This window comes from Petaurus breviceps, unplaced genomic scaffold (genome assembly GCF_028583685.1).
Source record: "Petaurus breviceps papuanus isolate PSGF00001 unplaced genomic scaffold, PetGlider_PUasm1.0 154, whole genome shotgun sequence".
Classification (NCBI taxonomy): domain Eukaryota; kingdom Metazoa; phylum Chordata; class Mammalia; order Diprotodontia; family Petauridae; genus Petaurus; species Petaurus breviceps.
In genome coordinates, this window is record NW_027185715.1 from 8841701 (window position 1) to 8864804 (window position 23104).

The 23104-nt window shown below is 40.6% G+C and overlaps 1 protein-coding gene across 1 annotated transcript in view; it reads right to left on the minus strand.

Moving 5' to 3' along the window:
- PPM1H (protein phosphatase, Mg2+/Mn2+ dependent 1H) overlaps positions 1 to 23104 on the minus strand; it is a 313802-nt gene that overhangs the window by 172854 nt on the left and 117844 nt on the right. The window contains exon 3 of the mRNA XM_069080699.1: positions 7938 to 8282. Coding sequence (XP_068936800.1) covers positions 7938 to 8282 — 345 coding nt within the window. The remainder of the gene's footprint in view (positions 1 to 7937; positions 8283 to 23104) is intronic.

The following is a 23104-nucleotide window of genomic DNA, read 5'->3' on the forward strand; positions in this document are numbered from 1 at the left end:
ACACACACACACACACACACACACACACACACACACACACACACACAAACTCTGTCTCTCTCTCTCTTCCCCTCTCTGTTATTCTGTGGATGAAGCCAGGACACAAGCTAGGTGACAAATCAAAAGGCCAGTCATTACTCTGACAGCCTGGTGTTATCCTAATAAAAGCATGGCAAAGGAATTTGCTTACACTGGGGAGCTCACTCAAGGCCCCGAACAATCTGCCACTTTTACTCCCCACTGAGGAGAGAAGTAAAAGGGGGCTGGGGGCAGGGGAAGTGAATGAAGAAAAGGAAAGGGGAAGGTTTTCCTCTTTCCATAGATTTGACCCAATCTTCTATTGTTCTGATTTGGGGGAGAGAGGGAAACATAGCAGAACTGTTATTTCGTCTTCCTATGTGGACAGACCAGTAATGTCTCCATAAATATGCTTGGGAATACTCAGAAATGAAATGACTTGCTCAGAGCCCTATACCTGGAATGTGTCCAAGGTAACCCTTGAAACCTAGTTGTTCCTAGCTCCAGGCTAGCCTTTTGTCCACCACTATGCCAGGGATTCTTACCTGGAGATCTGTGAACTTTTAAAAAAATATATACACTGACTTTAATAACTGTGGTATTTCAGTATAATTAGTTTCCTTTGTAATCCTATGTATTCTATGCATTTAAAATCATTAATCTGAGGAGTCCATAGGTTCCATCAGACTGCCAAGAAGGTTTGTGACCTCAGAAGAGGGAGTTCTCTGCATTATATCATGCTGGTTTTTTTTTTTTTATCCTCTTATCTAACTAAAGAGATTGACCTAACATTCAAGATCTTAAATCTGATGACTTCCAACACTTCCAAGGTCTGTGAGCAGGTACTTTTTCTATTATAGAAACAGATTTTAACTTCTCTGACCCAGAAGATGGCCTTCAATGCTTACCAAACTTGGAAAAAAAAAGATGTCATGACCTGGTTGCCAACCCTCCATTGATAAGGGTCTCTTAGTTTGGTTAGACCGGTCCTCCTCACACCAGTCAAGTAATCTTGTCTTGTTTTTCACCTGAAGCCTTTCTAATAAGCTTGACTGGACCTGCCCAGAGCCCGTGCTGTTTCCATAGCCTACACAAACCCAAGGCCATACCATAACAAAGAAGTGAAACAGGACTTTAGTAGGGAAGACACTGTTGAATATCTAGGATTTCATAAACGTGGATAAGCTTCTTTCAGTGGTGGAGACTGTAAGCCATCTGTCCCTTCTTATCCTGTGCAACACATCCTACCATAAATCTGATGTGGAGGAGATCCCCAAAGTACTGGGCTCTTTCTGGCTCCATCTCATCTGTCTAACGTTCCTAACATCAATCCCCCAATCCACTTGTTTTACAAACACAGAGCTTGTTCTCCTCTTTCTAGGCCTTTAGTAGCTATCTCCATGCCTGGAATGGATTCCTTTCTCACCCCTGCCTATCAGAATCCTTGCTTCCCTTTAAGACTTGGGTCAAATGCCATCTATTCCATGCGGCATCTATGGACCCACCCAGCACTCCTCCCCAAACTACCCAGTATTCATTTTTCCCTTCTATATTAAATATACAATTATACAGCAGAGAGGTGGATAGTGTGCCAAGCCTGGAGTCAGGAAGACTCATCTTCCTGAAATCAAATCCAGTCCCTGATACTTACTAGCTGTGTGACCCTGTGCAAGTCATTTAACCCTGTTTGCCTCTGTTTCCTCATCTGTGAAATGAGTTGGAGAAAGAAATGGCAAACTACTCTAGCTTCTTGGTCAAGAAAACCCCAAGTGGGGTCAAGAAGACATAACTGAAAAATAACAAAATATTTCTATCACTGGAAACGATTCCACCTGCACACTTCAGGATCCACCCAAACTGATCTTCTCTCTCTTCCTTATACATGGCACTCTATCCATAGTCTCTGCCTTTGAACTGGCCACACTGCTGCTCTCCCTTCTTGTGTCCACCTCATAAAATCTCTTTCTTTGGGAAGCAGCTGGGGTGCCACTATCTTCTATATGAAGCCTTTACTGGCTTTCCAAAATTGCTAGCACCCTCCTGCCCCACAAAATCTTGGATTTAACTATTCTGCACATACATACATACATACACACAAACATATGTATGTACACATACACATATGTATGCATTAATTTTCTATATGCTTCCTGTGTTTTTATATGTATTATTGGTCTCTCCTCTTGGAATGCAAGTTCATTGCAAAGAGGGACTGTTTCATTCTTCATACTTGAATCCTAATGCCTAACACAGTATCTGACACACAAATTAAAATAGTAAAATGACTATAGGGGGATCTTGTAAGCAGAGCAAAGAAGAGGAATGGAAGACAGTCCCTTTGCTTACTAGCTTGTCAAACTATATTCGAGAATTTGCCAAGTGAAACATTTCCTCAGGCAAGTGCCAAGCTCCAGAAGATTTTCTTTCTGAGGGGTATTTTATGTGGAGCTTGATCATTCTGGTCCAGAGATCAGAGGGTACTCGGGCATCCTAGACTGAATCTCATGGAACAGTATATCATTTTTCCTGCCTGCCACAGGGAGGGTGGGTTAGTTAGCCTTCTTGTTAGGAAGGAGCCTCTAGAACTCCATTCTCAAACAAAATCACATGGTGAAAAAACACCTCCCATGAAGTTTCCCCATGGGGCTTAGCATGAACAGTCCATCTTCCTCAAGGATACAGAAGGTAAAATAAACCCGTGACAAGTGGTCAAATTGCATTGAGCTCACACACAAGCTTTCATCTCTAATCATCTCTTTTTTTCCCTTCCTGAAAGCTGGGGCTATTTTTTCCAGAGGTGGGAGCCAGCAGCCAAAATACTCTGCACATCACAGCCAGATTATATAACCTAAAACTCTATTTTCAGCATAACACCCTCCTGATTCAATCTACAATGTCACCCTTGGGTCTATTTTATTTCTTATTTAAACTCTGCCATCTAGTATTAAAGATTCTCCAGAATAGGAACCACTCATCAGCCTTGTTGTCAACTACTCCCCAATATGAACTCTGTTTCTTTGCAGGTCCCCACATAAGCCACGTTCATTCTCAATCAACAAAGACTTACCAAGGGTCTGCTAAGCACTAGGTCCTGGGGATCTGTTCGTGGCCTTCTTCCTTTCTCTCTGCCCATATGAATCCTTTTTGACCTTGAAGCCTGCCTGCCTCCAATACGAATCCTTCAACTACTCCAGCCCATGTTATCTACTGATTAAAGTTGGGCATTTATTAAGCACCAGCATACACTATTACTAGATACTAAAGATAGAAAGAACAAAAATAAAAACAAAAAACCCGAAATCCAAACTAAGAAGTTTCTGTTTTTAAGTCAAGAAGCATTTATTACTGCCTACTGTGTGCCAAACACTATGAGAGAGCTCACATTCTACATGTTTTATAATTCTATTTCATCCCTCAAAGTGTCTAGAACAGCACTGACCACATAGTACAGGTGGTCAATAAATGCCAGTTAACTGAGTTTTTTGCTTCCTCACTAGAATATGAATGTCAGGAAACCAGCTAGTGACTCAAAAACTATTGAATTGCTATAAATACAAAAGTCCTACATCAATCCTTTTCCCCTAATTCCCGTCAAAACGTGAGCTTGATGCCTGAGTCGTGCCTTAAAGTTTTGCTTTTAAGTTGTCATATTTTTTATTTTGGGAGAAGGAAATGAGAAAAGAAAAAACAGAGAAATGAGACTTGTGAAATCGACCAGCAGGAAGGAGGACCATGAGGTCAGTAGCCAGGTAGGCAGAGCAGAAGATAGGGGTGTGCCTGTCCCTGAATCAGGATGCTCAGGTAATCTTAATGTTGGGTTCTCCTACTGTAATAGAACTAGGGTATGCCATACTGGACACAGGTGAAAAAGAAGGTTCGCTACCAGGGGGAAAAATCCAGAGACTGGAAGCTAAACCAGGACCAGCTTCAAATTCCAGGCCTTCTCCTCTATAAAGGAAAAAGGTAGAGAGGAAGCTTCAAAGGCAGATAAAAAAAGATATGATGAGGCTTTATGTTGGATAAATAAAAAATCCAGAAGCGTGCTGCAAACAAGGCAATTAGCCTAATGAGAAGCAGTATAGTAAATAAAGGAGGCAGCTCTGGAGACGGGCAGACCCCATCACAGACTTGTACTATCTAAGTGACCATGAGCAAGAAATTTAACCTCTCCATGTTCCCAGGACACTCTCTATGACTATAAACTACTAATGAGTCCGCTGACTAATGAAGGGACTTTCTAGGCCAGGAGTGCCTCCATAGTAAGGCAATCACAGAGTGAACTGACAAGACACGTGTATGTGCATGCATGTGCGTGCTGTATATTAATATATGTGCATAAATTATACATATCTATGTACTAATATTACTATTTTAGCTATATTATAAATATAGTATGTGTGTATATATAAACATATATATGTATGACTATATAGTATATACATGCATACATATGTATGTATGTGTGTGTATATACACACTGCCCATATAGTCTCTAAATCAGGGCTTCTTAAACTTTTTTCACTTGCGACCCTGGCAGCACTTCTTAAACTGTGGGCTGAAACCTCATAGTACTAGCCTAAATGCATAGTATATATACGTTGGGGAATGGGTTTCAGAGTGGAAATTGCAGCTGGCATTATAATATAAGGGGAACTCTGCTTAAAAACTCATCTCAAGTCTTATCTGTCTCTAAATATACAACCTTTGGTGTGTGTGTGTGTGTGTGTATGTGTGTGTGTGTGTGTATGTGTGTGTGTGTGTGTCTTAACCATTCTCAACATCAAGGATAGGGGGTCTTGTCACCTTTGTGCATAAATTCTACTTTCTAAATCATATTCCACATTCTGTAGAATGTGGGCAAAGGGAGGTGTGAACACATACATGTACACAATACATGTGTCTGAGTACATGCATTTGCATACTGTGAGTGTATGTATATATCTTACTTTGCCTTGCCTCGACAACCATAGAATACAGAGTAAAGTTTAGAAAGAACAACTAAGGTACTAAAGTGATATATAAGACCCCCTAACCTTGGTGCTTATGAGAGGAAGGGGAGAGGAAAAAGAGGAAGGGGGAGGGAGAGCGGATATTTTAAGAAGGAGATGAAATATTGTTAGTTATTCCATTTAAATAATGAGCGGGGGAGGAATAAAACGCCAAATACTATGGCAACTGTAATATAAGATGTTATCACCGAAAGACTATTGCTTTCTGCAAACCTCAGATTTGTAGTTAGCCCCTGGGAAGTTTGGAGAACAAATGAAGGAGGAAATAAGGAATGGTAAACAAGGTTTTGCAGGGGTGCAGAGAGTTATCGTTCTTGATCGTGATCATCAGAAGAGGGAATAGGATAGCTTGTGAAAATAACTAAAGCAGGTCCTTTTTTATTTTTATTTTAGTCCTGGCATCTAAACCAAGAGCCCAAGAATGAAACCGGCCAGTTTCAGACTGAGAACATGAAAGAGGGCTGACACTCTCCTTCTGAGTGCTCTCCCAAACAATTCTGCTGTATTTCCTGTAGTCTGTCGAAGGGAGCCCAGATCCCCGCGGCAGCTTTGGACTTTTTTGACTTTGACTTAATATAACATTGGCCTCTAGTGGATAAAACTGAGAAGACAAGTCCATCGGAAAATACGCTCCCCGGGTAATGCCGACTATACCAAAACAGACCCTGAAATTCACTTTGCTTTCTACTCCCGCCACGTAAACAAATGAGGCTTTTTTTTCCCTCATCAGAGAGGGCTCTCATTCTGAAGTGCTCAGAATTAGTGTCTTTAAAACGTTTATAGCTGAAATTAAGGGCAAAGAGAAAAGCGTTTCTATGGTAGTTTTTAGATAGTTGGGTTTTATACTAGGCTTGGCCTAGCAGAGGGAACCTTTCTCAGTGTCTGGACCATATGGACCATTTACTCTGACTTCCCTATTCTCCTTCCCCATATATCCAACCAACTGTCAAATCCTGAGAGTTCATCCCACAACTGCAGCAGTCAACCCTTTCTTTCTAATCACAGGCATCATCACTATCTTACTTCAAACCCTTATTTACTTCACTGCCTGGAGTCAGGAAGTCTGCATTCAAATTCAGCCTCAGACACTTACTAGCTGTGTGACCTTGGGCAAGTCCTTTCCCATCTCACAGCCTGAGTTTCCTCATCTGGAAAATGGGGAAGATAACAGCCCCTCCCTCCCAGGGTTCATGTGAAGACCAAGTTAGACAAGAGTTGTATTTCATAGATGCCTGTTCCCTCCACCTTCCTTCTCACCTGGAATACTACAAAAGCCTTCGAAAGGGTTTAAGTCTTGTCCCCTTTCCAGCTCATTTTCCGTAAGGGTGCCCCAGTGATATTCCTAAAGAAGACGTCTAAAAACCCTTCTGAGATCAAACATAATCTCCTCTGTCTGGCATTTAAAGCCCTTCACAACCTGATTTCAACCTACCTTTTCCAGCTTTAGGATACAATAATCTATCACTCACACATTCTATCATCTAGTGAAATTAGACAAAGGGGCAAAATGTCATCAAGTCAATCTATTTTTACGTTGCCACTAGCTTTTCCTACTGAATAAACGAGAGATGAGTCCTCTTCTGACACTGCCAGCAAAACTGGTATTTATTTTGCAAATCACACACAACACATTTAGGCTGAATTTACCTTATTCCCACCATCACCTAATAATTGAAAAAGGGTAATGATGGAAATATTAGGCAACAGCTAGATGGTGCCAAAGATAGAGTGCTGAGCATCAAGTCAGAAAGATTCGTCTTCTGAGTTTAAATTCAGCTTCAGACAGTTACCAGCTGTGTGACTCTCAGCAAGTCATGTAACCCTGTTTGCCTCAGTTTCCTCATCTGTAAAATGAACCAGAGAAGGAAATGACAAACTACTGCAGTACCTTTGCCAAGAAAATCCCAAATGGGGTCACCAAGAGTCAAACAGGACTGAAAAAAAAAATGACTAAACAACAGAAATGCTAGAAAGCCGATGGGTCATTCATTTAAAGCTTTCCTGCTAAGGGTGTACAAGCCTGCTTTTGTTTTGCCTGCAATAGTCACTGCTTCTTAATTTCTAGTTTTTATCAACAGCATGAACCCTCTCTTGCTCATTAAATCTTTTGCTACACTTTTAACCACCCCTTATTCTTGCTTTTCTAGGTAGGTTAACACTCGGTAGGAAAACTGTCTATAATTAAAATACAGGTTGCAAACTCTGCCGGGGCCAGCTCTTTGCAGAGTGGTGTTTTTGGAAGAACAGTGATTTCCCAGATAAGACACATTCAGATTTGAAAGTGTGAAGAAGCCTGCCTTCCAAAATAAAACAGGGATCATTCTTGGCTAGCAGCACCTAAGCTGTCCTCCATTGGCATCAATAACTGAGAACAGACGTTTTTCCGCAGGATCTGGAGCCGCCCAACCAAGAATGTAGAGTTGTGCTCACATGAGGTTCATAGGAAAAGTGAGTTAGAATTTGGGGCATACTGCTCCTAAATCCTCCCAAGCTCTCCCAAACACCAGGGAATTCAGCTTACTCCAGACATGGGAACCATTCTGGTCTGGCAGAAATGTTACCAGTTGGTGTGAATGTGAGCGTGCCCAAATGGTAAGGCATTGAATACACCAGCTACTCTGCTTACTGATCCTCTCACCACCTTAGTCTCTCAGGGATAGTTTACTGCTTGGTTGGTTTTTGCCAACAGCGTCAACAAACCTTCCTTGACATTTGGAAGGCCAGAAGCTACACTTTGCTCTCTAGTTCCCTTGGAAATGGAAAAGCACCAAAGATAAGAAACAGCTTTGAGTTTAAAAGCACTGAATGAATGCACAGATTGAGGAAACATTCTGCAGAAGGCAGGGGGTGGGTCTAAGTGGCGTCTGTGGGGTGCTTCTGGGCCCACGGTCCATAGCGAATGATACCTACCATTTCTTTGAATGCGCTTTCAATGGCCCCGATAACAAGGCACTCGTGGGGAATCTTCTTCTCTGTAAAGAAGCGTGTGGGTGGGGTGCTGGGGGAGCCTGGAGCCCCCACTCCTCCTCGAAGGGAGGCAGCCCTGGTCAGAGTCCGGCTGTTGGCGGGGTTGTTCTCGGGCTCCTCCCCCAGGCAGGTGGGGGGGAGGACTGCAGAGTTCTTCAGGATCTCTATAATGTCCTGAAGCTGCTCCACAATGTGATGCTGCAACAGGCGGGAGGCCACCACGGCCGCCCCAGATCCGGCGTGCCCGTCAAAGAGGGACCAGTAGTGGAAGGAAACGCCGTCCGTGTCCTGCTTAGACAAACAGAGACAAAGGGAAACGTTCAGTGTACCACGTGCAAGGGGAGCCCCGGAACCCACTTTCAGATGGAGGGAGATTTATGAAACTAACAGGGCCACATTTATGAAACTAACAGAGGTCAGTTAGCTGTCCACCCCAAGAAGGAGAGGCAGAGCCTTACAGCAGACAACACCGGCTTGGGATTCCAAGGCAGGCAAACCACAGGCTGAAATGAGCTGGGGTTAAAATCTTTGCTGGAGACAATCAGCACAGCACATGTGTGTCTGTAGCTTCCTTCTGTAGCATGAGAGCAGGACAGGACGAAGATGGGGGGATTTGGCAAGGAGGCCAAGGAAAGAAGGAAGGAAACAAATCTATGCGCTTTACAAATATCTCATTGGATCCACATGAAAACTCTGGGAGGTGGGTGCTATTACCCCCACTTTGCAGTTGAGGAAACTGAGTCAGACAAAGGCTAAATGACTTGCCTGTGGCCACACAACTCTAAGTGTCTGAGGCAGGATTTTAACTCAGGTCTGCCTGAATCCAGACCCAGTGCTCTATCCATCATTCCACTTTTCTAAAAACAAACCAGTGATGTTAAACTCAAATTAAAATGGATTCCTGGACTGCAGAGTGACTTAGAAAATCGGAAGTGAACATTATCAATGTTGTACTGTGTTTTTATTTATTTTGTAAACATTTACCAATTATATTTTCATCTGGTTTAATACAGTAGTTTTTGTGCAGGCTGGCAGGCTGCTGAGTTCAAAACATCTGAATAGAAATGAGTCCAGATTGACATAAAACTTCATGGGATCACAAATTCACACCTGGAAGGGCCTTAGAGATCATCTACTCCAGTGGTTCTTAGCTGTGGGGTCCGTGAGCTTGATTTTTTTTTCTTTCAATATATTTTGATACCTATATTTCAACATAATTGGTTTGCTTCATAATACTATGCATTATATCTTATGTATTTAAAAACATTCTTTTGAAATGTTTTATGGGCTTTAGTAGACTGCCAAAGGGCCATGATGCCCCTCAAAACAAAGAACCTCTCATTTTGCTAAACCCTTCATTTTGCAAAAAGCTGAGAAAACCAAGGGCAGAGGCAGGAAATGCTTTGCCTCAGGTAAGTAAGTTTCAGACAGAGCTGAGTTGAATCTCAAACCCATGTCTTTTATCTACAAATCCAATGTTTTTCCCACTAAACAATACTGTCTATGCATCCTTACTTCAAGTTAGTTCTGCTTCACCATCAAGCCTGAAAAAAAAATTTAGGTTTCTATTCCTGGGGAAAACAGCATCCTTTGTGACTGGTCCCCTCATGAGATCTTAAATTCCTTGAGGTCAGGGGATCATTTTTCTTTTTTGTATCTGCCTTCCCAGAAGTGCCTGGCATATAGTAGATGTCTAATAAATGTTTAATGACTGGCTGGTTTTCTCAGTACAATGCCTGATGGAAATACCATACATAAGCTTATCTGTCTATACGATCTGATCCATAATGTCCAGAATTTCTAGAATATTTTTCCTCCTTTGCTCCAACCCTAGGTACTATCTCAAACTGTGTTCTCATTAATTTCAATCCCACTGGGTTCTTCTTTCCCACCTTCAAAAGCCTTTTGTTTCTCTCATCTGTTTGTTGATAATTCTTGACTTCAAACCCAGTAAAAACTTACAAAAGTCTCATTCCAGTTCCTATAGGTCAATTTCTGTCTTCATACAATAATAGCATTTCCAAAACATACATATGTATTATAATAGGAAAAATAATTTAAGGGGTAAACTTGAACCTCAACAGGACCAAGGCCAATTTGGGGACTTCTATGCAGCTACAATCAGAAGCAGCTAGATGAGTGAGATAAGGTTGATGCATTCTGTTCTGACCACCATCAGAGCCATCAATGCCCTATAAACAATACCGTATGCTTGCTTAAAGTCATGGGCATGGTTCCCACTGTCCAGCCAGGCTTCAATTCAAAGTAGACATCGACCATCTTTCTTCAACCCCCAACTTTCTAATCTATCAGGAAGGGATAGCTCTGAGATCATCTGGGCCATCTAGTTGTAATGGCAAGAAACTGATGCATGAAAAAATTAGCATTTGAAATACAAAGCAGTACATGATTTAAGTGTTAAATGAGTGGTAACAAGACCTAATTTTGTAGCACATTATCACTGTACATTTTGTTGTTGCTCTAGTCATATCTGACTCTTTGTTATCCCCATTTTGGGTTTCCTTGGCAAAGATACTGGAGTGGTTTGCCATTTCCTTCTCTAGCTCATTTTACAGATAAGGAACCGAGGCAAGCAGGATTAAGTGACTTTCCCAGGGTCTGAGGCCAAATCTGAACTCAGGTCTTCCTGAATCTAGACCAGGTGTTTTATCTACTGAGCCACCTAGCTGTTGTGTAGGGTGGGGGGTGGGTGGGTGTATAAGCACATGTGTGTTTATCAACGGTTCTTAATCTGTGTGTCACGGACCCTATTGAGAGTCTGGTAAAAGTCTTTGGACCCTTCCTCAGCATCATGTTCATAAATGTATTAGATGAAATACATAACATTATAAAGGAAACTAATTAGTTTATATTATAATAATATAATATATAATTATATTAAAGTTAACAGGTTTTAAAATATTAATAAAACAAGTACACAGACCTCAAGTTAAGAACCTCTGCCCTATATGGTGGTTTGGAGAGATAGGAAAGGAGAATTTTTAGTTCACGATGGCATCTACTCAGATCTCATTTTGTGACAAACCCTCATTCTTTTCTTCTCCCACATATTTTTGCAACCCCTTTATTTTCTTTAGTAGAGTGAAAAAGATTGTAGGACCTGGAATCAGAGAACTTGAGATCAAAGCCAACTCTGTCACTTACTTTCTCTTTGACCCTGGGGCAAGATGCAACACGCTTGGGCCTTAGTTTCCTCATCTGTAAAAAAATGAGGGCACTTGGGGCAGCTAGGTGATGCAGTGAATAGAGCACCAGCCCTGGAGTCAGGAGGACCTGAGTACAGGTCTGGCCTCAGACACTTAACACACAAACTAGCCATGTGACCTTGGGCAAGTCACTTAACCCCAATTGCCCTAACTTCCCCCCTCCAAAAAGAAAAAAAAATGAGGGCACTGGATGAAATGAACTTTAAATTTCCTTAGGATTTAAAATTTATAATTCCATATACATTTCCATAGCACTTGACAGGTTTGCAAATGGTCCCCTCAAAAGAAACTCATTCATGAGGTACTTAGTTTAGGTGTTATTATTTCCTTCTTTATAGATAACTAAAGAGATGCTTAACTGAAAGGTAAAATCATTTGTCTCATGTCACAAAACAAGTAGCTGTCTAAGCCTAGAATTTGAACTCAGGTTTTGTAGCTCTAAGTATATTTCTACTACCAATATTCCACACTGCATGCAGAGTCCAGGTGATAAGTGGTATAAGGATTCAAAGGAAGGAAAAAGGAAAGTTCTCATAAAGATGATAGGACCTGAACCAGGTCTTGAAGGATGTTGTTTCACTGATAACATACAGGAGGCGCTGGAATTCTTGGTCTCCAGTCTCTAACAGGTTCACTCTTGATTTGATCAGACAGCAGACAGTTTCAGAGGGGTTAATCAGCTTTATTCTATTCTGGTCTTTTCAAATGGTTGCTGGGAGAACCAGCTCCTACAGCATTTCCTAATCACCCTTCTTGCTGGGGCCGGTAGGAAGGGGGTGCAACTACCCCTATGTCTCGATGGGGTCAATCAAGACAGGCACAGCTTTGTGCACTCCCCTAAGTCCCCTCAAGCCTCAACAGGGGCCAGTTGCAGCACACACAGATTCCCCTATGGGTTCCCTGTGGTCCCCCCACACACTGACCAGTTGCCACTTGCTTTATAGGGCAACAGAAAAAAGGCATCTTGCCAACATTAAGCTCACAGGTTAACTTCAGCAATATTGTCATTCTGGACAAGCGTAGTAAATATTACGTTATGTCACCCCTTATATCATAGTGCAGTCTCAGTAGGACTGCCTGTCACTACAATTCTGGGAACTACTATCTAGAATCCTTGGGGCTATTCTGGGACTTATTACCAAACACCTGGAAACTAGACATTGCCAAGGTCATGGATCCTGAGAAACTAACTCTAAGAAGGATAACAAAATCCTCCTTACTTACACACATAAAGTTAAGTGAGGCTGCATTTGATGACAAAAAGGAGAATTCATTTCCCCACCATCTCTAACAGCATCAGGTACACAATGGAATGGTGAAAGTAGCTGGGAAATGATGGCGAGAAAGACGAGAGGATGACCAAGGTAGGGATGCAGGAAGAAACATGAGGGAGAGGAAAGAAAGGCGACCAACACAGAGATGAGCTAATTACAGTGTCAGCTTTAGGCAGAGACAATAAAGGAAAGGGCTAAGTATGACTTGATAGTAATATATCTCTGCTAATTCTCACTGCTAAAGAAAGGTGAGGGCAACAGCTTCTCATCAGTACTTTGAATTCATAAGTAACCAGAAGACAAATTAGTGTTTCTTCTGCTCACACTGAAACCCCAAAACAGCTAGACACAAGAAAACGAGCCACATATAATCAATCCCTCCCCCTAGTCACAAAAGGAGCCCCTTTAATGAAGCTGCTATTGGGGGACATGAAAGTATAAGTCAGGGTAGGGGGATCTCTGCTGCAAAATAAATTTCATGTGATAAGGAATTGTGTTGCAACGGGACTTCATTATTTAGGGTGAGACGGTTGCAAAACTACTGTAATTCCCCTAAACCTTCAATTAAAAACAACCGGGTTATTCTGGAAAGCAAACCAAGCATTCCCTTTATAAAATAAAGCATTTTGGAGACACCAAAAAAGCCAAGCTGATATACAGTAGAGGCAAAGCTATGTTACTGACCCCTTTTGGATAGTCTGGGGAAGGCTAGGAAGCCCTTTGTAGAATCATGTTTTTTTTTTTAAAAGCAGAACATATATATAGGATTAAGGAAACCACTTAAATTAAATGTTGCTTCTTCAATCCAAGTTCATGGGCCCCAGGTTAAGAACTCCTGTGCGGGATGAGTTTTGAAGAGGTCAAGCAAAAATCTGATGGAAAAGTTGAGAGAAAAAATGAAAACCGAGAGGTGCTCAATATGTACCCCTGACATTCAATAATATTGGGTTGAGAATTTCCCTTTTTTCCTTGGCTTTTACACAGCCTCTATTACCCTCTGTACTTAACACTGAGGCCATAAAGGAAAAAAAAAAGACAAAAACTCAACACACCTGTCCTCATAGAGTTTATATTCTCTCAGGGAAGACATGCACTCATGTAAATGCACATAAAATGATTATATGCAAGGTAATTATGAAGAGGAGGCACTAAAACCTGATTAGTAGCATCAAGAGTCTACCAGTACCCTGTCACAGCCAAGGGTAGGGAACCTGCAGCCGCGAGGCCCTTTGACCAAAGGGTTGCACTTGAGGACCTAGAGGACCACCCATGGCCTCAAGGTCACAGGTTCCTCAACCCTGGCTAGATTCTACTCCTAATGTATTCAATTAAATCAGTGAAAATATTTCTTAGCAACTACTCTAGTAGGTGTTAGGGATACTTACACCAAAATGAAATAGTCCTTGCCCTGGGGCTAAAATAACTTGCAGGGGATGGGAGATGCTTAAAAAATTAGAGAAATCAGTTTCTTATAGGAGGTGGCTTATAATCTGAGTCTTGAAAAGGAGCTAAAGGTTCCAGTCTAACCCAATTCAGCAAACATTTGTTATGCATCACACCTTCAAAGGTGCTATTCCAGGACGTGGGATCACAAAAACCAATACAATTCTTCTACTTACCTGATTCATGGGAAAAGCTGTTCAATTTAATTGGAAAAATTAAGCAAAAAATCAACTGCCGTGTTTCCCCAATAATAAGACCTATCCCGAAAATAAGCCCTCCCCTTACTGTGTAAGATTCCTCTAAAATAAGCCCTCCCCCGAAAATAAGCCCTATTGAGATTGCTACTGTAGTGAAGGTGATCCCCTGCGCTACACGCTACATTACGGTACCCTCTGTATGCACCGACCCCCCCGCCGTGAAATGCACGCCGCGCTCCGAGCTGCATCCAATCAGAGCTGCAGCAGTGAGCGCGTCATCCTGCTCTTCCCCAGTGATTTGCTTGCTGGTACATTTTTTTGTTCACATTTACCTGTTTATTAAAATTGCTGTCAATGTTCATTAAAATAAGCCCTCCCCTGAAAATAAGCCCTCTGGTGTTTTTCTGTCCAAAAAAAATAATAAGACAGTGTCTTATTATCGGGGAAACACGGTATAAAATATCAGAGTCCCAGTGAGGTTTTCCAATTACATTTAATTTGCTTTGGTGGTCAGGGAAAGGTTATATATAGTCTAAAACTAAGGATTCAGAGATGGCATAATCCCAAAGAATTCGAATCTGTCTCACTGTACACAATGTGGGAGTGGGGGGGGGGCGGTTCTTTTACCAATAAAGACTGATCTGTGGAACTATTTAAAAAAATGGCACCTTTCAGTTTTTTTTAGGGGGCAAAATTAAGGAGGGGGAATACAACATTTAAAGCACAGCGTCTATGTGTCTGATTTCTTTCTTTTTCCCTCCCTAAAACAACCAACAACTAAACATAAAGAAATGTGAGCTTCTTTGGTGCTGACACTGAGTGGGAATATTCATTTGATCCCTTATCTCCCATTGGGTAGAACCCAGCAAAACTCTCACTTAGCTCAAACTGTGGGATTCACTGATGTTCACCACTGCCCAAAGGTGCCTAGCAATGATTCTCCCTTAGAGAAACGGGTGAGTCACCTCCCAGCTCCAACTGGTTCTAATCATATGTCAGTCTCTCTCATATCCGAGATGAGATAAAGAATGCTGTGCACAGTGGAGAAAAGCAAATATTCCCTAAGGTCCTGATCATGACCTCAGGCTGTTCAAAGCCACTGCTGGGAACCTTAATGGATTTCATGGCAGGTTTGTACATAAATTGTTTTTTTAAGATTTTATATCCTAGATTCACTTTTGGTTTAGTTTTGTTTTTTAAATTAAAGATTACCATATTGAAAAAGATATCTGACAAATCTGTTTAGATTAGTAACTGAAAATGAGTCCTTTTAATATTCAGCTATCTCAATGCTGCGTCCATGTGGACCATCAGTTGGAAAAGTTCTAATCAGTGCCTTCTGGGTGAGAGAATACTAGAAAAGTCAGAGACTTCAATGAGCACCTCATTTTATAGGTGCCAAAGCTGTGGCCCTACAAAGATGAAGGAATTTTCCTAGATTCTCGAAAGCTTCAGTAAAGGGGAAAGAAACTAACACTCCATCTAGTGTACTCGACCCTCAAGGTGGTGAGACCTAGAAACACCCAGTGAGAATGAGGTCACACTAATTCTCTGGTTCCCTCTCCATTCCAGGTCAGGGAAAGATTAATAGTGCTGTGACCGTAATAAGCTCAGTGTGCCCAGATGTGCAAGTGAAGGATGATAGAAAGCAGCACTTTGCTTCTGGAATTGTGACAAACCAATGTGATATGCCAAGAATTTATTTAATTTTTTAGAAGTTCTACTGATGTCTTATTTTTTTTTTAAACAGACATTTTCTAATATATACCACCAAGATCTGGCCCCCAAACCTCTCTTGCACCATGCAACTAAGAAAAACAAACAAGTCAAACTAGAAATAAAGCAAGACCATATTTGGTACTCATAGTCCCCCAATGTCTCCTCTGCAAGGAGGGACACAGGCTTCATTCTCAGCTCTGATGTTCTGGGGACCATGTTTAACTGAAATCCGGACGCGTTCATGTGATGGTTTCATTTCATTACTGGTTGTTATATCAAATTGTCCTCCTGGTCCTACTTACTTCACTCTGAATCAGTTCATACAACTCTTCCCTGACTTCTTGGAATCCTGAGAATCTATTACTGGTAAATAAGGCTCTGTGGCTCCTTTCTTATTCTTTTACCAAGGGCTTAGCCTTGCTGAGAAAAGGGCAAAATGGAATGCCCTGTTACTAAAGTTTAACCCCTCTTTTTTGTTCTATAAAACACTCTGGAAATAACTAGTCATTGGTGTTATGGAAAGATAATTGGATTCAGAACTCTAGGTGTAGTACAGGAGAAAGATAAATGGATTCAGAGCCAAGAAATACTTGGGCTGAAATCCCACCTCTGACACCACCTGGGTCACCATGGGCAAGGCTTGTTAACTCCCTGAGTCTCAATTTCCTCATCTGTAAATTGATGATAACATCACCTGTAGTGCCTCTCTCATGAGGTGTTTGTGAGGATTAAATAAGACAACATTTTTGGAGTGCATTTTGAACCTTAAGGATCAGCTATCAGTGTAACTGAGGGGGAAAAAAAAAACATGCGTTTTGTTCAATAGGCCCCTTTCTTCTTGTTTAGAGGTGCTTTTAATAAAGTACTAAAAATAAGCATTCTGAAGCTGGTATCACACAAATGTGAATCACAAGTGTTGCTACCTAAAGCAAAGGTCACAAGAAATCACAAGGTGAAAGGAAGATAATTAAAGCAGTTTGAGTACAGCGAGAAGTCAACATGAGAGAAAAGATAACCCTTGAACAACTTGAAGGTTAGCCCAATAAAGGGATCCGATGCACCAAGGGAATGGGGGTGGTGCAGTATATAGCCTTGGAGTCAGGAAAATCTCAGTGCAAACCCTCCCACAGATATGTAAGCAAAGGTGTGACCAGGGCTCTCAGCCTCAGTTTCCTGCTCTGTAAAATGGAAATAATAGCACCTACCTCACAGGGCTGCTGAGGACCACCTGGCATAATCGATGTAAAGCAAGAAGGAACATACACTTCATTAACATTTCTGGGGCTCCAGGATCAAGATTGATTATTATGCTCAACTGGAATTTGGATACTTTTTCCTGATCTAAATTTACATTCTGTAGTCTTTTGTTGTGCCAACCTTAAAAAGGCTATATAAATGGTAGTTAATACTATTACTATCACCATCATCATTATTATTTAGACCTGAACAGGCTGAAAATTGCCTTCAGGAAATTGCAAAGGTCCTTTAACTGGTACTGTCAAACTCAAGCAGAAATGGGGGCCACTAAACCATATAAGAATCCCTGCTACTGACTTAGAAAACCACAGAATAAAATTACGTATGCTCCACTGTATTCTTATTTTATTAAAACATTTCCCAACTACATTTTAATCTTGACATTTGTGCCTTTAATGACCCCAAATTTCTCTTGTTGGCGTATGGTGGAGAGTGATCCAACATGACAATCTCCAAGGAACTCAAAAATGAATACTAAGCAGAGGACAATATGCAGAAACACACAGTGGGCATGTAAACATTGCTATAACAAATCCAAAAACAGCATTAAAGAAAAAGAAGGACTGGTCACTGGAGAGATCAAGAGATAACCAATGGATAAGCCTGTGTACTTTACTGGCACTCTTGCAACATCAAGAGAAAGTGGGGAGGGGCGGCCAGGTAGCACAGCGAGTAAGAGCACCGGCTCCAGGGTTGAGAAGATCTGGAGATCGAACCCCGGGCTCAGACACTTAGCACCCACCCAGAAACACCTGGCCATGTAACCTTGACCAAGTTACTTAATCCCAATTGCTTAGGGGCGGGCCAGGTGGCTCAGCAAGTAAGAGCACCGGCTCCAGTGTTGGGACGACCTGGAGATCGAATCCCGGGCTCAGACACTTAGCACCCACCCAGAAACACCTGGCCATGTAACCTTGACCAAGTTACTTAATCCCAATTGCTTAGGGGCAGCCAGGTGGCTCAGCGAGTAAGAGCACCGGCTCCAGTGTTGGGACGACCTGGAGAACGAATCCGGGGCTCAGACCCTTACCACCCACCCAAAAAAACGTGGCTACAAACCCTTAACCAAGTTAATCCCCCCCTTTTTCTTAAAAAAAAAAAAAAAAAAGAGAAAGTGGGGAAGGCCACCTGCATGTTGGATAGACACAAAAAAAACAGGTTGGTAAGGATGAGCTGCCGTTGCACTGGGATGAAAGATTTGGAGCTGAAAGGGAATTGAGAGGTAATCTGGTCCAACCCTCTCTTTTTGAATGTGAGGAAACTGAGGCACAGGTAGGTCAGAAGGTTGCAGGGGGCAGTGACAATTTAAAAGAAGTTCCTAGGGTTCCCCCTTGCACCATGCAAAATCACAAGGTCATTTGAATTCTGGAGTATACTTCTCTCTCATTTCACCGGTGGAAGTTACTGCTTTTAGCACCACAGAACACCCCTGACACGGGCAGCAGAGGAAGCACAACAGGAAGATTCCAAAGAGCAGTCAAGGGACAAAATAAACATTCATAATACCTGAGCCTATGGCTGGTTTTAATCCAAAACAAGACAATGGTCCATAAACTTGGGCATTAAAAAAAATCCATAAAGAAGTAACAAGCTCCCTTCCTCCCACTGTGCAGAGCTGTTTGAAGCCTCACAGCCTCCTCCAAGGCCATAGGCCCTCATCTTCCTTCCTCATAGGCCAGTGCTGCCCATCTCAGGGCCCTGCTGGGACAGACAATCTGCCTTTGCTTTGTCCTTTGAACCAGCTGGCACTGGGGCCAGTGCACTTTGCTGTGCAAAGGGTGGCAGGAGGAGCCTGAAAACCCAGCTGGGAGCTGTGATCTCCATCTGCTTAATTTAAGCACGACTATAAAGGGAAAGCAGGACCTCAGATCTAGGGCATCAGTGCACACTCTATCTTCTTCTACCCAAACCCTCAAGCAGGAGCTTGCAGCCTGGGGTCTGTGAACTTAAAAATAGATATGGAAATAGATATGTGTGTGTACATGTGTATACATATATACATGCATATATATGTGAATATATGAGAGAGACAGAGATATATAGATAGCTACATGTATATATGTGTATGTATTGTGTATAAATATACATAATACACACATATATGTATATAGCTGTAACAACATGATGGATTTTCTTTGTAATCCCATAAATTTTATTTCATGCATTAAAAAAAATTTTTTTTAATCTTTTTTTTTTAATTTCATGCATTTAAAAACATGATTCTAAGAAGGGACCTAGGGGTATCACCACACTGCCCAAGAGGTCTATAACACAAAAAAGGTCCTTTCCAGGGTTACCAACCATAAAAAACCAACCCAGTAAAGATTCATTGGTTTGACATTTTCTCTGCAGGAGACACCCTAAATTAAGACCAAAGGAAGGGAAGTTTCTTAGATTTTTAATAACACGAGTTCCATATATACAGCTCTATGTAACAGAAAGTAAATATAGCAAAGTGTTCCCAAAGCTCAGGGGTCATTGAATGTATTTAGATTTCAGTTGGCCAAAACAACTTCCTTTATAAAGTATCACAGAATAAATTTCCTCTTCTACTGCTTTTCAACCATAAAGGTTGAGGCAGACATCCAAGCTGGCTAGAGCTAAGGGAAGCAAATTTAAAACCCAGAAGATCTGAAATCTCTAACTATAAGGTCATGTGCTTACGATGTGGTAAATTTCCAATGAGTTTCAAAATGGCCATTCAAAATTCTTACATTTTGTTGGGACTTCAAGTCAATCAAACTGAGAAATCCTTTTGATGAACCCAACACATGGAATTCTCCAAACTTACATTATTTTGGGTCAGGTAGGGGTTAGAAAAGGAGAGAAGGCTGGTCACTTATACCACATAAGAAAGAGTTCACTCCTAGGTTCTTTTTAAATAGGATTCCCTGGCACATTTAAAATCTGACAACTTAGAAAATTTAATCTTATACAAAATTTACAAAAATTAGACTTACAAGCAACTTTCAGGAGCATATCTATAATCCAGTATGAAAAATTAAATCTTTATACCAGAAAGGATAAATCTAAAAGTTCAGTGTGTCCCTTCAGGGTATCATTGGAGGGTGTCCAAATGTGACTCTGTCCACTTTTACCTAGAAATTTCACCAGCTGTTTGTTACAACAATAAAAGGCACTTGATTATTTTTTTCCATACTCTCCCTTAGGGTTCAATATAACACTAGAACTGAAATCATAAGATCACAGATTCAGAGAACTCATTTAGAAGTCTCATTGAGTCCAAATCTCTCAAGAGTCCCACCAAGGGCAAGTGATCTGTCCAAGGTCGTACTAGTTGCAAGTTTGAAAGGAGGGATTTAACTCCAAGTCTCTTGACATTGAATCCAATATTTTTCCCATGACATCACACTACCTCCCCACTAAGGAAAAAGCTTCAACTCTTTTAGGTATTTTTCAAAATACAAATACTTCCAATGTAGCTGCTTTGACTGACTCTTTCCCTCTCTCCCTGAGCTCCTAAAGTTCCTTACAAGCTAGTTCTTTCACATGTTGGGTCCTTCCAAGACATCTTTAAAATTAGTGGAAAAGCTGTTGTAGACATAATGCTTTTTTGCCCTTGCTTAGTGAAGGAAATGCATAGCACTTCTCCTAAGATTTAAGTATCTGCTCTCACTTTAACTTCAGCATCTGGTGCATGCTATAGGGGAAAAAATTAAGTGACATAACCAAGGCAAAGCACGAAGAATGTCAATTTAGAGAAACAAAAATTTGGAGGAAAATCTCACTTTGGAAAAATATGGTAAATAATATCTGAAATCTATAACAGAAAATGATGGAGGTTTTCCCAATAAGATCAAGGGTAAAAATAAGGCTGTCCATTAAGTGCATTATTATTTGATATGGCTCTCTATATATTAGAGACAATAACAATACAAGACAAATAAATTGAGGTAATAAGCATAGGCAAAGAGGAAACAAAATTAGCTCTTTTTGAAAATGTTTTACTTAGAGAACCCTGGATTTGGAATGAAAAATTAATTGAAATGATTAATAATTTCATCTAAGTTGCAGGATATAAAATAACCTGATAAAGCATCAGCCTTCATTTACCAACCAAATGAAAAGAGATACAAAGAACACTGACATTCAGAATAACTATGGAACACATAAAATATCTAGGTGTCCACTAACCATGACATGCCGGAAATAATATTAACAATAAAAATCACTGGCTTTTAAATAGAACCCACTATGTCCAGATACTATGATATGTGCTTTACAAATATCTCATTTGATCTATTACAACAACCTTGAGAGGTGGGTGCTATTATTATCCCTATTTTAGAGATGAGGAAACTGAGTTGATCAGTGGGACTGATTAAGTAGCACAAATGATAGAGTGCTAGGCCTGGAGTCAGGGCTAGAGTTGAGTTCAAGACTGACATCAAACATTTATTCGCTGTGTGACCCTACTCAAGTCACCTAACTTCCATCTGCCTCAGTTTCAGGAATGAAATAGGAATATCTCCTAAGACTGTTGTGACGATCAAATGAGATAATAATTGTAAGGCACTTAGTACAGTGCCTGGCCCAAAGCAGATGCTATATAAAAGCTAATTATCATTATAATCATTATTTAGATTAGGAATGCAAAGTATGAACATGGTAGCACAGTATTTGATAAATTTAAGGATCCTGAATACTATGTTAAGGACTTGGGGAAAGCAATTTGGAAGAAATGAGGTTTACAGTAGCATATCTCATTATAAGCTCCAAACAGATAATGGTCTAGGTAAAAAACAATTAAAAAAATTAGATGGACAAGGAAGGAGATATTTTTCTAACAATGGATAGGTGAAGAGTTATTGACAAACAAGAGGCAGCGAAGATCATAAAAAAGAAATGAGACAATTCTGATTACATAAAATTGAAAAGTTTTTACACACAAAAAAAATCAATGCAGCTAAAATTAGAAATGGAACAGATACAGCGGAGGAGAAGCTGAGGGGGTGAGGGAGCAGGGAGAATCTTTGTACCAAATTTTTCTAAAAAGGTCTGATGTCTAAGAAATAGGCTTGAATTTGAATTTGCAATTGAATAAGAGCCACTCCCCAGTAGAGAGATGGTCAAAAGCTATGAATAGACAGTTGTTAAAAGCAACCTAATAATCTTATGAAAATGTTCCAAACCACTAGCAAGACAAAAAAAAGGAACACAAGAATTGTCAGAACACAGTGAGAAAACAGACACACTAATGTATTCCTAATGGATTTGTGAATTGTTCCAGATATTTTGGAAAGTAAAACCTCAAAAGTAGCTAAATTGTATAGACCTTTTGACCCAGCAGCAGTACTACTATGCATACTCCCCAAAGACATCAAAGACCTAGGGGAAGATCAAATATGTATAAAAGTATTCATAGTAGTACTTTTTGTTTTAGCAAATACATCAACTGGAGAACACTTGAACAAATTATGGTACATGAATGTAATGGAATATTATTGCACTATAAGAAATAAGTAAAGGGACAGACTCAGAAAAACCTAGAAAGGTTGATATGAACCGATAGAATTAGGTGTACAGAACTTGGACAACAATTTCCAGATGACTACAATATTGTAAAGAAAGACCAATTTTGTAAAGTTTAGTATTCTGGTAAATAAAATCATCAACCTTGACTCCAGAACACTGATGATAAGGCATGTTTCCAATCCCTTCATAAAGAGGTGACAGTCTATAGGAGCAGAATGAGACCTGTGTTTTTTTTGACATCGCCAATTTGTGGTTTTGTTTTGCTTGAATATAATAACTTGTCAAATGGAAGATTTTGGGGGTTGGTAAGGAAGGACTATGGGGAAAAGAAGAGCTAGTTAAAATGGTGCCTAAAAAGAGAAAGAAAAGAAGGTCAGTGAAGCACTTAAAAGGTGAAGAGAACAGAAGGAGGTTCTGAGGGCCATAGACGAAAACAAGATAGTTTTGAAGTCAATATGCTAAACTGACTATACGTTTAAAAAAAAAACAACAAAGCG